This window comes from Fusarium flagelliforme (assembly GCF_020744385.1).
Source record: "Fusarium flagelliforme strain FIESC 12 MPI-CAGE-AA-0113 chromosome Unknown B0J16scaffold_8, whole genome shotgun sequence".
NCBI classification, from domain to species: Eukaryota; Fungi; Ascomycota; class Sordariomycetes; order Hypocreales; family Nectriaceae; genus Fusarium; species Fusarium flagelliforme.
In genome coordinates, this window is record NW_025763510.1 from 456,414 (window position 1) to 472,460 (window position 16,047).

Genomic DNA, 16,047 nt, shown 5'->3' on the forward strand with positions numbered 1-16,047 from the left:
CCAACCAGATGGCTTCAATACTGATATAATACACCCCCTAAGCCACCACCTGCTCATCATTGCACAACTACATATTCATCGACATTGAAAGCGAGTCAATAGTGAATAATTAATTATATCACGAGATGTTGTAAGTAAGAGCGATATAAGAAATTAACTCGGTTAAAACCCTCCTATAGCCTCCCAATGTTTCCCTCTTCTCGGAAACTGTACCTCCACACACCTTTCATAAGACCCGTCTGAAATAGCCACCTCCACCGGAGCCGACATTGTTTTCTGGTTGAATTTCTCCGCAGTCAAGAATTGTATCGGTCGTACAATCTCCTCTCCGTTATCATTGACCTCGCGAATACGAAACGATGGCCCGTTCATATTACCAACCAAGGCCGGTGCACCTTCAGAGTGTCGCGACAGGCGACAGTGCAACGTGGTCCTGATGCTGCCTCCGTACATAGAACGAGGAAGAGTGTCTGATAGATAGAAGAGTGAAGCCAGAAGCCGACGAGCAACAGTACGTATGTGATCGCTTGGACTCGAGTACCGACGCTGAAAATAGTTGAATGCCGATCCTGCCTCATGGTGAAGGTAGCGCTGTGCGTCTCCACGTAGCCAATATATCCTGTCTACATCATCAAGAGCAGGGGGTTTGTTGGTGAGGCCCACGTCTAGACGATGGCAGTTGTCTCTCTGCCTACCACGAAGCTGGCTGTTAAAGTCCAGCCACTCTCTGCGGCAGTCAAGTGTTGCTTGTACCATGTCCATCCCTGTCTCGACTTTCTTCCTAATGCCCTTAGGAAGAAAAGCTTTGAAGGTGTCCATGTGGGAACTCTTGCTGTCAATCAAGGCACCTTTGTCATCAACCAGGATCCCGGTGCCGACAGACACAATGATGTCTGGGGGCTTGGTTGATTTCCAGATGCGCGTTGCTTCCTCGTATGCAAGCCTGACAGGGTTATTGCGGACAACAGCACCATCGATGTAGACTTTCTGAGTCTGTTGATGAATGTAGGGTTTGAAGAGGATTGGGGCGGCTGAGGTAGCCCGAGCGCTATAGATGAGTGTTAGTGACAGGGAGATTTGGTGTCGGTTCGAGAATTGTCCTTACGCTTGCCAAGTTAAGAAATCGTTACTTTGCTCATCCTCTCGTTGAAGGCAATCATCTAAAGACGCAATTAATAACGACATTCCGGTACGGTCAACCACGACTTACAAGCTTCTGTTCCATCTTTCTGTTTATCAATCGGGTTGCGAGAGTAGTTCGCAATCAGACAAGGCTGATTACGACCTTCGACCTGCGCGACTACGCCAACCTTGACCTGATCACCAGATTTGCGCCTGTTCTTTGTTTGGCCGAACAGGTAGTCACCCTCGAATGCCTTCTGCAGGGAGTTGTTGATGCCGGCACTCTTGTACTTGAACTCGCAGAATGGCTCGGCGAATTTGGAGATCACCGGGACAGCTAGAGCTTTTCGAATCGAAAAGGCTTGTCGAGAGAGGTCTGAGAATATGTTTTCGGCGTGACCCATGTTCCAGTTTCTCTCGAAGACTCCCAGGGCGACAAGACCCCCTATCCTTCTGTAAGCTTCATGCGGGGTGATTACTGACAAAGCGAGAACTCACCAGTACTCGTACCGATGACAAGATCGAATAGCTCTTGGATGCGAATTCCAAGACCGACTTCTTTCTCAATCTTGGATAAAATGACGAGTTCGATGATGCCTCGTATACCACCTCTGTCAATCCATTAGCTCTGAAAATGTGTAAAATAAAAGGCAACATACCCATCTAATGTTAGGATGCGAGCGCCGGCAGTCCGTGGCTTAACACGAATGCTCCATGGCGTACAAGTGAAGGAGCACCCAAGTGGACAAAAGCTCATCTGTATCAATGACTCTTCTCCCGTGGAGTGATTACATCTTTTGATGCAGTCCTCACAAACTCCATGCTCCTGTGGCTTACAAGGAAGCATGTTTGTAGGAGTGTTTGACAGACAGGACAAGCAAGTCCTTTGTGTTGTTGCCCCCGTCACACCACAGCTAGTCGCAGCTGAAGCGAGCTTGTCTATAGCATGGGTTCGGTCGTGGAGCTTGAATATCTCATCCCACAACTGATCTGTGAAGCATACAGGGTCATAGGAGCACTCATATGGACCAACTTCGATGTCCTCAACGGAAACGTGTGAACCCCTCAGAGGGGTGTAGGTACTGGTCTCAAATTGATGTCCTTTGTCGTGACCTTGCCGATAGTTCTTGCATCTGCGTTGGCCACTGGAATCTTTGGCTTCGCATCTCCAGAACTGCTCGCGGAACCGTTTCAATCCTCGTTGGGCTTCATCAACGAGTGCTTCTTTGCTTTTCTGAATGTCTTCTGCTGGGGCGTTAGCTATTGTGCTCATTTAAAATTGTCCCTAGTGTCTCACCTTGATCCTTTGCATCGTCAATCTGAGCAATAATGCAGGCTGCGATATATGGAGTCATTTGAAGCACGAGGTCCGCTTCCCCACCCGCAGCCTGACTTGTATCGAAGTTTCTGAGCTTTGTCATCCTGAACATGACTTGACAAAGATGCTCGCTGAAGCGTCTGGGTAAAGCAGAATCTCCATCTGATAGCTCGTGGAAGTCAAGCGCACTGTGGAAGTCTCGCCCAAGAGCCATAACGGAGCGATGAAGATAGGCATTCAAACTGGAGACATCGAGGTCCAGATTCAATGACTTGCGCTTCCGACGAATATCCTCCGACATTGCCAGGGTCTCATTGTATAGGTTTCTTACTTGGTCTGAGATTACCTGAACGACTGCGGGTGAACTTGGGGTGTGCTGGGGGATGGATATCACCCGGAACGAGTCGTAGTAACAAAGAATAAGCTCCTCTGCGTTCTGAATGTTTCGGCCTCTGGCTCTCCACTTTTGCTGGAGTTCTTGGAAGCGCGTTGACTTTTGGAAGCTCTCAAGCAATTGTCTAGTCGCATTCTTAATTGACGACAAGACGTTATGGGAGTCCATTGGCATCTTGTTGAGTACGATGATGAGACCTGGTCTGACCCTTTGGTTGAGCGTTCTCTCATGGCCATCTTTAGCCCACCTGAACATTTGTTCCAGGATGTTTTGCGATGCTCTGAAGTTGCATTAGTATATCTACCAACGTAATAGGCAGTAAACTACCTTGAGTTATTAGTAACAAAGCAAACAACATCTGAGAATGCGTAAAGAAGCCTTGGATAGACGTTTTTGACGACCATGTTTCTGGACTTTGGATCAACTTGTCCTGGTCGCTTTCGCCCAAGGGCTGATGGCGCTTCTACCGGCGCAAGGACTTTGCCCCATTGTAGGTCAACCCGGATGGATGCTGAGCTTGTGTGTCTTGCGAGAGGGTCTACCGCCGGGGCAGGAGCCGGTCGCAGAGTACCATCCTGCATAGCCCGGGAGACTGGTGCTTTCGCGGCGTCCATTACCAGCTGACGAGCAACTGGTGTATCGGTACCCGAAAAGCCCTCGCAATCTGTACCTAGTAAGCGAGTATTCCCAGAGGATCATGCGTAGACATTCTTACCAACGAAGAAACGCGGAACTTCAGTTGCCCCAGTGTTAGGATCCGCAAAGAGATGCACATCACTGCTCGTAGAGTCGAAGCCATCACCTGCGGTTCCTTGAACTGGGACCTGGAAGCTCTCATGGGCACGAGGTGCCAGCATGCGGATGATTGCACGGATGAGTGTACTCTTACCAGATCCAGTATCCCCAACGAATGAGATGAGACTTGGATACTGTCGTGGCGGCCTGTCAGCAGCGACGTCAACCAAAGTCTGTAGTCGTGGGTAAATGCTCAATTGGGGGAAATGACCAGTCTGCTCGTGAGCCACGCCAAACCAGGTAGACCAGAGATCATCGACGTGCAGTGATGCCTTGTCTTTGTTGAGAAATCGAGAGTCCAACAGTGATGATGTGTAGATATATTGTTGGAAGTCAATCTCTTCGCAGGCATTACCATACATGGTTGGCTCATCTGGGCTAAGTTGATGAATGGGTGACGAGTACAGACATCGCCTGTGTGCAGGCATGTGAGGTGCTCCGCAGCCGCTACATAAAACCAGATCGGCTGGCTCACCTTTCTCGCCGCAAACACGACAAAATAGACGGATTCTGGCCCTTTCGGCTTGTTCCGTGATGCTGATATTTTAGTATTGTGTCTTGCAAGGGCAGAGATACTTACTAGGACGCGGCTGGTTGAGGCCAATCTTCAACACCTTTGGTTGACTCATAAAGCTCTTCTCCAATTTCCGTCTTATCATCGCCCGTGTAAATTTCCATTCCTTCGAAAACTTGCTTCAGACTATCCGCGTAGCCGGAGTCTCGCGAGATCGAAACCCCATCCATCTGCACGCCAACATGGTCTGACATTCTGTGGTCCAAAACCAAGTTCAATGAACGAATGATTTGAAGAGAGAACGGAATTCTTGGGGGGATATGAAGTCGGGGGCGTCTTTTAAATGTCCAGCCGAGGGCAGCAACCTTGAAACTCGGCTGCGATAAGACTTGCACATTGGTAAGCTGATTGCGAGAAATACAAAAGTATTATCAAATACTTTATGCATGGCGTTAAGTGCCTTCACCGAATGACCTTTTGCATTGCACATTCAGCTTACGTTTTGACCGAATATCGTAAATGCCTATACAGAAGTACCATTGCGGACCAAAGTTGGCCCGCTAAATCAGGCTCTGAAAGTGCATGTGGCGACTCTGCCAACAATTCGATACCTCTGCTCTGAACTCGCACCTGCCGCCTTGGGATAAATCTGTATTACGAGCAAAGCTCACTTGATATTATTCCAACCGTCAACTTTTGACACTAGTGCCTGACTCAGAAAGCCAGCAGTGACTGCATACCAATACTATAGTCTTGATGATAGGGATCAAGTTGTCATATATCCACAGTGATAACAGGTAACTCTAGCTGCTTCAATTTTCAATCACTCTCAATGTTTATGTCTTATCTTATTCAAGGCCATCCAATTTTAGAACACCCCGATCTGACACAGATTCCATTCCTAGTATCTCTCCAGTTAGCCGTTCTGGGAGTGTTGTAGACTCATCTTCATGTCCAGCCCTGCAGATCACTTCATCGATGCCAACGCCATTCGTAACGGTGAGCACTCCGTGAAACGCACTCTCGTGGTTCTAGGCTAAGGCTATGTCATACTTCATTATTATACTGCTCGGTACTTCTTTGTTGTTCTAACTCATATGATAATTTTGGCCTGGTCTTGGATTGATGCGATCCATTCCTGTGTTAGCGTGATCACGAATGCGAGTATCAAGAGAATCCGCGTATAACTTCCGCCGCCGATCCCGAGTTTTTCTCCATCTAGCAACTTCGGATCATGATAGTCCGAGGGAGGATTTGAGCTGTGATACAAGTTTGGAGATGGACCCGTCGTTGATTCGAGCGCGTAAGTCAACGTGTAAGGTATGCATTCCTAGACTTTATTTATAAGTAAGGCCTTTCTTCACGTATATCCATCAGTAGAAAACCACCAGGTCCTCAATTAAGCCCTTTACACCGCGAAGATGAAGACTCAATATCTTGTCTCTCTTTTGGCTGCTCTGCCGTCGGCCTTCGCCCAGCATAAGGGTAATGCATTTGGCTTTGCCTCTGGTACAACCGGAGGTGGAAGTGCCTCTCCGGTGTACCCAACTACCACTGCCCAGTTGGTCTCTTACCTGACTGACTCTTCACCTCGAGTCATCATGATTGACCGTACTTTCGACTTCTTGAATTCAGCGGGCACTACAACCGGTCGCTGCTGCAGCGATAACCGCACGACAAAATGTCCTGGTGGCTCCTCTAAGGGCCAGCTGTGGATTCAGGACACTTGCGATTCCGGTACATGGGAGTCTTGCACATACTATAATGCCCCGAGAACGCCCATTGATGTAAAGAGCAACAAGTCGATTGTCGGCGTTGGTACCAAAGGCGTCATCCGTGGCAAAGGTCTCCGCCTCCGCGGCGGCGTCAGCAACATTATCATTCAGAACATACACTTTACTGAGCTTAACCCTCAGTACGTATGGGGCGGGGACGCTGTGACTCTTGACGGATGTGATAAGGTTTGGATTGATCACAACAAGTTCTCGCTTGTAGGACGTCAATTCATCGTTTCTGGCTGGGGTGCCGCTGGCAAGGTCACAATCTCTGATAACGAGTTCGATGGACGCACTACCTGGTCTTCTGGCTGCAATGGCAAGCATTACTGGTCTCTTCTACTCATTGGTGCAGCTGACTTCTACACCATTGCTGGAAACTGGTTCCATGATCTTTCCGGCCGCGCTCCGCATATCGGAACTGCTCAGGGTAGCTCTCAGATCGTGGCTCATGCTGTCAACAACTACTTCCAGGTGAGTTCCTGTAGAACTCGACTTACGTGTGAGCTTCCAATGGTAACATAATTAGAACATCGGTGGCCACGCATTTGATGTGGATACGAACACTTGGCTGTTGATTGAGGGCAACTACTTCGATAGCGTCACTACGCCCGTCACTGCCGATAGCTTCACCAAGGGTGGCAAGATCTACCACATACAGACCGTCGCCGACGCTTCGAATGCGCAGAGTGCTCTCGGATATATCCCCGAGTGGAACCGTTCGGGTGGTAACACTGGCACTGTTAATGCTCTCGTCAACAAGGACGCCATCAACAAGCTTGGCCAGTACAAGAGCAACATTCAGTGGGCCCATTGGTCTGTCGGTGATGTGCCGACTAACGTCAAGAATATTGCTGGTGTTGGCAAAATTGGTAACTGATCTAATCTAGGCCACGATGATTGGTATGGTGGGACTGAACTATGCTCTCAGTATGGAAATATTCTAGTTCTCCATCCTCAAACATCCCTCCTATATGAACATGCATACATGGAGTGATCATAAGTGCTATTAATATTGCCTATGCTAGTGGCTGGTTAGACTGTTGGCCAACCTCGGCTATCTGGTGGATGAGTGCAAGACCTTTGACGAAGGTCCGGCCCTATCCCGATAGAAAATGGTTTCCTTTTCATGATCAGACTGTACTCTGATAACTAATGCTTGGACTCAAGTATCGACGATTGAAGTAGTTCAATGCCGACCATGCCTCATGGTGAAGCTATGGATGATTATTTGCATGTTGAGTATATCTACTCCGTGCTTCATCGAGGGTAGAGGATCTGTTGATAAGGTTAGCACTTGTACCATGGTAGTGGTATCTCGACCTACCATGAAGGGGGCTTCCAAAGTTCAACCAGTCTGTATTGAAGCCTAGCCCAGTGTTGTTTGCACGACTCCCTCAGTAAAACTCGACGGCCTCTTTGGGATTTTCACAAACTGGAATGTACCAGCTCTCTGAGATCCCGTTCAGGGTATGAGAGGGAAAGCAGGTAACGTCGCCTAATGACGACGTCATCCATAGGGGGGACTATTCACCACATGCACCTTGTTGTTGGTGTGCTCTTGATATTGTATCAGCAGCCTCCGGTAGACATCCCTGACGACCCCCAGCAGACCCTGGTGACCCTGCATGTGGCATAGATCGAGCTCGCCCTCTGTTTCAGTAGGACACAGGCAGTTCTCGCCACCAAACTTCTTTCGAAGATCCAATTCAGGGAACCAAATACTGACACGAATAACCCCATTCAACCTGTACTCCTCGTTGCCTCGCGATGTCACGAGTCGTAGAAGGTCCCACTTATCACCATCAAATCTGTGAGCATCGATTCCGGCATGGCTGTTCCCTACAGCGGTGATAGGGCAGTGTGGAAGCCGCAGGCACATGCATTTGTCCCTTTGTCTCTCAGTATATTGATCGATGGTAATGGCTACGATTGACCGTCTGGACTTAGGGTCATCGGACCTAGTGAACAACACCAGAAGAGGGGTGCCAGGAGGTCGTCGAATTGTGCCGTGGCCTGTACCGACGGTACTACCACCTAGCTTAACAGGGACGTTGTGTTCAGAGCCTAGGCTATTGTGGCTCGTACTAGGGGAATTCGTGGCCATGGACTGATGTGAAGAAATGCTATCGGAGCGGCTTTGCTGTTCACCGGCTGGTGCTTTTAACGCCGAGTCATCTGTATTAAACCATCCTCTTGGTATCCATAGTTGTATAGTTGCGTTCTCGAGAGGTCCTTCTTTTTTCTCTTTAAACATACACCTTGCCATTGCGCGAGATCTAAGCGAATTAGCTAGGTCTGTAGGCACCCATGTTCTGAGCACTCAGGCAGTAGGAAAGATAAAACTCACTCCATGTATCCATCCACCACCTTGAAGCCGGTTACAGCCGCCTGGAATGCCAGAACATCCTGCAAACAAAGAAAGACATAGCTGTGCTGTAATTTATCCTCTTCTATTATGATCTCAAATGGCCGAGTTTCCCCATTGCTGTCCATCGGGTCGGCATATGACGGAATCAGGACAGCGGAGTCAAGGTCGAAATCAACAACTTTTGGACTTTTCCTCGGTGGCAGGGAATTTGACTCAAACGTCTCAACAATTCTAAAGTCGTGACCCGATTCCGGGTATCGAAGTAGTTGTATCTCACGCCGTGATATATCAGGCGTCCGAGTGCACAAAGATCTACGACGTCAGATCAGTATCAGTGCAGAGACGATAGCAAAGATGGATAGCTCACGCTTGAAACAAACAAGTGATTCCTGCCGCCGGAGCTACTGGTTCCATCGCCTGGGGTTCGTCTTCTGGCCAAAAAGCGAGGACCTCATTCGTGAGAAGTGAAGTGCCAGGTACGATTATCAAACTCTGGACCAGGGAGTATTTGTCGGACAACTCCTAAATAGTTATTAGCTTCATTCGTCCGACCATAGACAAAGATGCATGAGAGTCTTACTCCCTCAAGACTGCGAAGATACCCAGGCCAGTGTGACAACCTCCGGGGGTTCTGTAGCTCATCAAGTTCCTTCATCCTATTCATCAGTACTTGGCATTTAGCAAACGGTAAGTAGTTGGGCACCGATGCGCGCCTGGCAAAGCTGCTTGGGTCCATTTGAGTTTGCAGTGTAGCCCGTCTTAGATGAATAAGAAAACAATCTGCCATATCCGACAACTTCAGGGACTGACGCCGTTCTAACATTTGCTTCAACCTGCCCAGCAACGAGTCTGGTATTTCGACAGAGAAAGGCCTTTCCACATGTTCCTGTTTGACCTTCTTTGCCAGTTCGGGATTTTGCTCTCTAAGTAACAAATCCAGGGTCCTCTTAACGTCTTGTATATCACTTTGCATGGCCCGGAGTCTCAGATCCAAGTCTCTGTGGATGTTGGTTACCAAGTCGCTGTAGAAACGGAATGAGTTAGCAAAAGAATCATCATCATCATGGCTAGATCTCGATAGTGAGTAGGTGGATAGTCTCACATCTGGAAAGGCTTCAGAATATGTTGGACGCGAGAGGTGTGCATCTGAATCCGGCCTCTTAGATGCTCAACTTGAGGCATAACGTTAATATTCCAGCTAATGTTCCTGATAGGACCCGTCGTCTCTTCGTAAAACTGATTGTCGTTGAGGAGCTGACGGCACTCTCGCAGAGTGGCATTATAATCTCCAATGATTTCGAATAAGGTATTCCGGTCACCACCGAGTTTGTCATTGTCCAATGCTCCGTGGTTACGGAACGACTCCTGGGCTCTTCGGACGACTCTTTCGAGCTCTTTTAGACTTGAATGAAGTGAACTGACATCGGCACCAAAATCGCGATAGTTCTTACCTTATCGAGGTCAGCTGGTTCGACGATATGGAGACGGGAAGAACGCGGGGGTTAACTAACTTGCGTTGTGCTCCCTTGACCATCCCAACTCCCATACGGTCTTGGCAAGCTCCGCGAACTTGATCGCGTCGCCAAGTTGAATAACACCAGCCATACCGACTCAATGGTTATAGTAGAGGCAGTGCAGTTGATCCTGTGTGAACTTGCAGGGGCAGTCAACAAAGAGGATGCGGGGAGTGGTCGAGTACCCGTTAATGTACCAAGAGTTCATGAGAGCCCTGGGCGGGGTTGGCGGCAAGGCGAATAGCGGATGGCTCGGAGTGAACCACGAGAGGTGGTGGCTGCATTACTGGAACGCAAGACTCTTCAGGCAGTACTTTTCTAATCCTAATATGAGGGCTGGTCAAAGATGTATCCGATAGACTAGTGAGAGAGTCACATGCATGTCTCTGTTCAGCCGCACTGGCGATGCATCTCGCTCTTACGCAACTTTTACCTCAACAAACAGACAAACTTTCCATTCCTCGCAGGCGCAGTAAGCTTCGTAGTTGAAACAAGGCAACTGGTGGCGTTTTACTCATCTGCCAAGACCGGACATTCAGGCTTGAGAGTGTCGAGCGCTCCCTTGCCGGGCGTGACACAGGCTGATGCCAAGCCTGACTAGACTTTGGTGGTGTGCGCCTCATTTGGCCTGTTCAGCTCAATGTCAAGTATTTATTGTGTGACGCGTCCCCTGAGAGAAGGGACCTAACTAGCTTCGCAGTCTGAATGCTTGTAGAGGATTTGGCTTGAATGCTCAAGTCCCGCATCTCATTCTTTCCACTAGCTGAAATCCGCTTCAATTTGACCAACCATGGATACCACACAGTCTACCGAGCGTAGCGATCACTCTCCTCAGCCTCTCAAACAGGTCAACCCCAATGAGGGAAAGCTCGTGGGGACGTTGATAAACATGCCAATGAACCCAAACCGCATCGTCACGAAGGCTCCAACAGACCCCTTTCGACTTACTTATGTCGATGTCATGAGCCTAGTTATCAATCGAATGATAGGTATTTTTCTCCATGGACTTTAATGGATACCAATGTGGTCTCAAAGCACAGTGCTAAACCAAGGCTGCTGAGCAGGAACCGGAATCTTCGATAGTCCCAAGACAGTGATGCAAGGTGTCCGAAGTCCAGGCATCGCCATTCTCTTCTGGCTCTGTGGCTGCATCTATGCTCTTACTGGAGCTCATGTCTATATTGAGTATGGGCTGAATGTACCGCGATATGTGATCGACGGTGTCGAGCAGTCCGTCCCACGATCAGGAGGCGACCTCCATTACCTCCAATACGTTTTCCCATGGCCCCGGTACAAGAAAGGCATAGTGATGCTCAGCGGTGTCCTGTATGGCATCAGCTTCATTTGCATCGGAAACATGGCTGGCAATTGTATTCAATGCGCCCTGCGTCTCATGGAGGCTGCGAATCCGGAAAAGGAGGCTCGTAATTTCAGCCAAGGCAGCATTCGCGGCATCGCCATCGTCATCGCGATATTTCCATGTTTGATCCACGCTTTCTCTCGTCGCGGTGGTATCCTGCTCAACAATCTCCTTGCCATAGTCAAGGTCTTGATGTTGATCTTCATGATCATTGCCACTTGGGCGTTTGCTGGAGGGCCCTCCGGGGTGAGGGGGCTGCCAAAGGGCGATATAGACAGCGCAACTGCAAACCCCGCAAGTGGGGGTAAAGCCCATGCACAGGCATTCTTGTCGATCAGTAAGTAGTATAGTTTGTCTCACCACATGGACTATCACCAACTAATCGAACTAGTCTTTGCATTTTCAGGGTTCGATCAGCCAAATTATGTGAGTGGATTACAAGCTGCGACTACCCCACGGGATTCCAGAAGAGACTAACTCCGGTAAAGGTTCTGGGAGAGATCAAGCGACCAAGAAAGACGTACCCACGATCCATGTGGTGGGGTGTCGGCCTGGTGTCGATATTGTACATGGCCGTCAACATCTGCTATGTAAGGCGTCGAGACTGGCTGTCTCCAGATTCTCCATGGCATCATCGACTAATTCATGTCCATCACAGATGATAATCGTGCCGACTGATGTTCAAGAGAGTGTCGAGAGTGGTTCAAATGTGGCACAGGAGTTCTTCTACATCATCTTCGACGCCAAAGACGATTCGAAGCGCCACCAAATCAAGCGCGCCATTAGTGCATTCCTAGCCATCTCGTCATTTGGCAACATTGTTGTTATGACATACACGGCGGCACGAATGAAGCAGGAGATTGCCAAGCAGGGTTTCCTGCCTTTCACCAGCTTTTTCGCGATGAACAAAGATGTGAGTCTTGGCAGGTTTCTCATGTGGCTTGAAGGAGGAGAACGTAAATCGAAGAACAAGGCCATCGAGAGCGGGCACCAGGGCGTCATCGAGACGCGGCGATATAACTCGCAGAAGGTTGGTGGTAATCGGAAATCATGCGTCCGTCTCTTCAAGTTCTTCAACGCTTCAAACCACCGGGAGAAGACGCCTGTAGGCGCCCTTGTACTTCACTTTACCAGCTGCATTGTTCTCATCCTGGCTACGTGGAACACCTCAGCAGGCAATGCTTACTCCCTCCTTGCGGGACTTATCGCCTATCTGACATCGGCATGGTTCGGTGTCTTCCTTGCCCTCGGCATCCTTATTCTACATTTCCGGGGTCCACCTACAACCCAACCAGCCTTGACGCTTCGACACTGTAAAGTCCCAAATCAGGGGCCGGTAAAAAGCAGCTGGGCCCAAATGACAAAGGGGTCTGTGAATCCGAAGCTAAGTATTTCTTGCGGTTGCCTTTACCTCGTTGGGAATCTCTACCCAATCATCACGGGCTGGATCCCGCCATCAAAGGTTTTCGGCGCCAGATCCCTCGCCTGGTGGACGGTGCCACTCATTTCGTGGTGTGTATTGGCATTCTCCGCACTTTGGTTTCTGGGCTTCATTGGTGTGGCCAGGTACAAGTCCCAGACCGGTCGCAGCAAGTTCATCTACTTGTGTGAGCCCGAGTTCAGTCCGGCTGAGGACGTTGAATATCGGCAGAAGTCTGGTAGCGGCAGTGATCTGCCTGCTGGTGAGGCTTCTGCTGGGAGCCATCACGGAGGGCTTGTCCTTTGTCACGAAACAATCTACAGAGGTTGGGAAGGCATTGAGACAGAGCAACTGTTCTGCCACAGGGTTGAAATGACAGATGACGTCGCACCCCCAGCACAGCCGGTAGCGGCACAGGTGCATGGAAACAGTAATGGATTCCAAGGGCCAGCTGATCCGCCAGCCAACTTGTATGAGAATACGGATTTCCCGGAATTCTCACAGAACGGTGGTCCAGTCCAGGAACACGAGACGCTGTCTGATCCGCTATCTTGTCCAGTGCAGAATCGTCAAAATGGGTGGTAACAGGGTTTCACACAGGCCTCGAGGAATACCTCACACTGAAAGGAATTATCGTACTGTTGATGACAACTACTGACTGATACACAATGGTCCGTGAACCCTAGGACCACGTGGAAGAGCTACATGGACCTGACGTTCATACATCACGTCCGGGCGAGGCAGACTTCGAGGAAGCTAGAAGCTATCCAAGGGCATGGAGAGGGGATTTAAATTGTTCTACTCGTCCGAGATTGATATATTGCATAACAGGATTAGGAATCTTATTGTTAGTCGGGCTCTGGAGCACGTTTATGTTGTTCCACTTATTGATCGCGGTGCTTTTAAGTTACTTTTAAGATAAATATTACTTAACGGTTCTGGAATCGTCCCAAGCTGAATGGCAATAAGCACCATGTAGTCATAAAGCTACTACTCAACCCAGCCCAGATAAACATTTCCAACCCTGTACATTAATTTATTAATACTAACGCTATCTATAATAGTAAGTACTTTAAGACATTTCCTCCTAACGCTCTAGGTTAATACTATGGGATATATTATTATTCTGCTGTTAATATTTCTTCATTGTAAGCGCGCCATGGCTTCCCTTCTCCTGATCAGATTGGACTCCAGATGAATCAACAACAACGTTAACAAAAGTATTATCGTCATCTTCAACAAAGTCCTTAGGCTCATGCCATCCCGAGAGCTTGAGGCTACTCTCAGCAGGGAAAAGCACATTCACCAACCAGAAGCCACCAAATGCTATGAATAGTCCGATAGGATATGCGACGCTGTAGAATCTTTGGATTCCCAGCGGTGCGTGAACACCCATCTGGGACAGGAATCCGTAGAAGTTGGGTGCAATGGCGATTAAATAAACTGAAAAAGCCCGAAGATTGAATCCATGGAAGAAGTGGTAGGTAGTATCCTTATGCCCGGAGTAGAGCATGGGGATGTCGAAAAGGCCGCGCCTTAAGAGGTAGTAGTCGCAGATCAGGATACCAGTGATAGCGCTGAGGAAGATCTGGTAGGAGCTCAGGAAGTTGATAAAGACAGATGCAGATGAGAGCAAGTACCACGGGCAGATTGCGTATGAAACAACTAAAAAGGAGAAATATTATCAGCGACGAGTTCGTTACCGTTACTTCTCTAGCCTAGAGAGCAGATGGATACATACCTGCGCAGATGAAGAAACCACGCTTCACTGTGATGTACTTGGGCATAAGAGCTGCGATATCATTTCCGGCACTATGAGGGTAATTATGTCAGCAACGACTGATAAATACCATCCTTGTAAAAGGACTAAACTCACGGGATAGAATTTTCGAAGATAGCCGAGAAGACAGTAGAGTAGACATAAGCGAATGAGATTAAGGCACACCCCGCTCGATTAGCAGATGTATAACGGTCACCCTCCATCAGCATGTCGAGTGTTGTGAGAGGATTCCAGATGACCTGAGAGCACAAGAGTTAGCCACGAAATCTTCCCTCAATAGTATTTGTACTGACCTCGCCAAAGATACTCTTACTTGCAGCCGCAATCAAGTTGCCAAAGATTCCAACCAAGAAGTTAGACATCGGGAAGCTGAATATCTGACCAGCAATAACATCATTGGGTTTCGAGGCATATCGTTGCAGGTCAGATGCATTCGTAATAAAGGTACCGCAACTAGCAAGCCCCAAGAAGAAGAACTTGAGGATCATCCATGACTTTTCCGAACCGTGGACGGTGGCAGGTTCCGATACGGTCTTGTGGATACTGCCAGCTAAGCACAATGTCCACGCCACGAATGCGATAGTAGCCGCGTAATAGACACCGACTTTAATGTGAACTAGATTCCTCATGCGCGGTACAGGGACGAACAAGAAGGCGCAATTGATAAGCCAGTAGAGAAAGAAGCAAAGCATTTGAGCCGAGTTAAGGGCAGACTTGGAACCCATGATGTCGGGAATGTTGGCAATGGAAGGAAAGATAGCATGAAGAAAAACACTATAGTAGAGGTTACTGTTAGCAAAAGTCCAAGAACGCAGACTTGGTGAGAATGTTAGTAGATTCCAACTTACTATAAACATTGCGCTCCCTGCACAGACGTCACTCCGTTCCAGACTATGGACATGATGGCGCGATTAAAAGTCGGCCACAACGCACCCCATGTCCCAAAGCTCGCCCTACAAGCAACGGGGAACGGAATTCTGTATAATGCACCAGCGCGGCCATTCAGCGCCATAAGAAGACCAGCGAGCAACTGGCCACCGAGTGAGCAGCCCAGAGCTTCCCACATACTGAGACCAGCGGACTGGCCGGTTGAAGCCGCGTATAGGTTGCTCACATTTGCCGTGGCAGCGAACCAGAAAGCAGAGTATGTAATTGAAGTCCACGTTCGGTCCTTGACAGGGGTAGGCCGGATAGAATCATTGTCGAGAAAGTCGGCTGGTTGGGTAGTCCCGTCTGCTAATTGCTTCTTGACAAGCAAGCGATTGTGGACCTTGGAGACAAGAGAAGTCATGGCTGAGTTACAAGACGAAACTCTTGGGTCGAACTCGGTCCCGCGAATAGTGCGGGCTAGAATTCATGTTTATAAGATACAGAGGCAAAGCTGGAACCCACAAGAAAATGACCTCTTGATTCCCCGGACTCCAGAATTGATAAGATCGGATCCATAAGAATACATATTCCAGCATTGGGTTCCATACCCGATGGCCCTGGCCAGGGTTGTAACGATAGAAAAAATATATTTGTGGATCGTTATCAACATGAGCAGGTTTGTTAGTGGTAGTAACTCTGTTATCTCGTCTGGCAGCGAGTATCTAGATGGAGATTGTAGATTGCGCTAAATGGGTTCAGGGAGTATCCCCGCGTAGCCAAAGATAGGTAAACTTCCGCCGATAAGAGATAGCCC

At 48.7% G+C, this 16,047-nt stretch overlaps 5 protein-coding genes across 5 annotated transcripts; 2 read left to right on the plus strand and 3 right to left on the minus strand.

Moving 5' to 3' along the window:
* Positions 1-33: 33 nt before the first annotated feature.
* Positions 34-4,438, minus strand: B0J16DRAFT_405679 (uncharacterized protein). The gene is made up of 9 exons (XM_046132910.1): positions 4,210-4,438; positions 3,550-4,166; positions 3,162-3,498; positions 2,420-3,114; positions 1,782-2,367; positions 1,621-1,733; positions 1,211-1,567; positions 1,106-1,160; positions 34-1,048 (listed from the first exon to the last, which is right to left on the minus strand). Exons 1-9 carry the CDS (start codon positions 4,395-4,397, stop codon positions 163-165), a joined length of 3,834 nt encoding a protein of 1,277 aa, XP_045977625.1. The 5' UTR covers positions 4,398-4,438; the 3' UTR covers positions 34-162.
* A 1,126-nt stretch (positions 4,439-5,564) lies between these two features.
* Positions 5,565-6,848, plus strand: B0J16DRAFT_311046 (pectin lyase; the record flags this gene model as incomplete). Its single annotated transcript, XM_046124996.1, has 2 exons — positions 5,565-6,392; positions 6,448-6,848. 2 exons carry the CDS (start codon positions 5,565-5,567, stop codon positions 6,796-6,798), a joined length of 1,179 nt encoding a protein of 392 aa, XP_045977626.1. The 3' UTR covers positions 6,799-6,848.
* A 580-nt stretch (positions 6,849-7,428) lies between these two features.
* B0J16DRAFT_389171 (uncharacterized protein) lies at positions 7,429-9,894 on the minus strand (the record flags this gene model as incomplete). Its single annotated transcript, XM_046131797.1, has 6 exons — positions 7,429-8,197; positions 8,269-8,601; positions 8,657-8,811; positions 8,870-9,311; positions 9,392-9,740; positions 9,801-9,894. 6 exons carry the CDS (start codon positions 9,892-9,894, stop codon positions 7,429-7,431), a joined length of 2,142 nt encoding a protein of 713 aa, XP_045977627.1.
* Positions 9,895-10,593: 699 nt separating this feature from the next.
* B0J16DRAFT_276378 (amino acid permease-domain-containing protein) lies at positions 10,594-13,168 on the plus strand (the record flags this gene model as incomplete). The annotated part of the gene is made up of 5 exons (XM_046123742.1): positions 10,594-10,792; positions 10,865-11,500; positions 11,555-11,589; positions 11,652-11,753; positions 11,861-13,168. The coding sequence occupies 5 exons, from the start codon at positions 10,594-10,596 to the stop codon at positions 13,166-13,168; spliced, it is 2,280 nt and encodes a 759-aa protein (XP_045977628.1).
* Positions 13,169-13,479: 311 nt separating this feature from the next.
* B0J16DRAFT_188537 (permease for cytosine/purines, uracil, thiamine, allantoin-domain-containing protein) lies at positions 13,480-15,886 on the minus strand. The gene is made up of 5 exons (XM_046122754.1): positions 15,212-15,886; positions 14,657-15,137; positions 14,460-14,602; positions 14,325-14,395; positions 13,480-14,248 (listed from the first exon to the last, which is right to left on the minus strand). The coding sequence occupies exons 1-5, from the start codon at positions 15,652-15,654 to the stop codon at positions 13,716-13,718; spliced, it is 1,671 nt and encodes a 556-aa protein (XP_045977629.1). The 5' UTR covers positions 15,655-15,886; the 3' UTR covers positions 13,480-13,715.
* Positions 15,887-16,047: the final 161 nt, after the last annotated feature.

What these genes read in the sequence shown, in the direction of transcription:
- B0J16DRAFT_405679 (XM_046132910.1), bottom strand. Translation starts at nt 4,397, where the DNA reads ATGTCAGACCATGTTGGCGTGCAGATGGATGGGGTTTCGATCTCGCGA. An exon ending in CGCATCCTAACATTAGATGG is followed by an intron (nt 1,734 to 1,781) that starts GTATGTTGCCTT and finishes ATGGATTGACAG; the next exon opens with AGGTGGTATACGAGGCATCA. An exon ending in GAAAGATGGAACAGAAGCTT is followed by an intron (nt 1,161 to 1,210) that starts GTAAGTCGTGGT and finishes TTGCGTCTTTAG; the next exon opens with ATGATTGCCTTCAACGAGAG.
- B0J16DRAFT_188537 (XM_046122754.1), bottom strand. Translation starts at nt 15,654, where the DNA reads ATGACTTCTCTTGTCTCCAAGGTCCACAATCGCTTGCTTGTCAAGAAG. An exon ending in GTAAGAGTATCTTTGGCGAG is followed by an intron (nt 14,603 to 14,656) that starts GTCAGTACAAAT and finishes TTGTGCTCTCAG; the next exon opens with GTCATCTGGAATCCTCTCAC. An exon ending in ATCTTCGAAAATTCTATCCC is followed by an intron (nt 14,396 to 14,459) that starts GTGAGTTTAGTC and finishes TTACCCTCATAG; the next exon opens with TGCCGGAAATGATATCGCAG.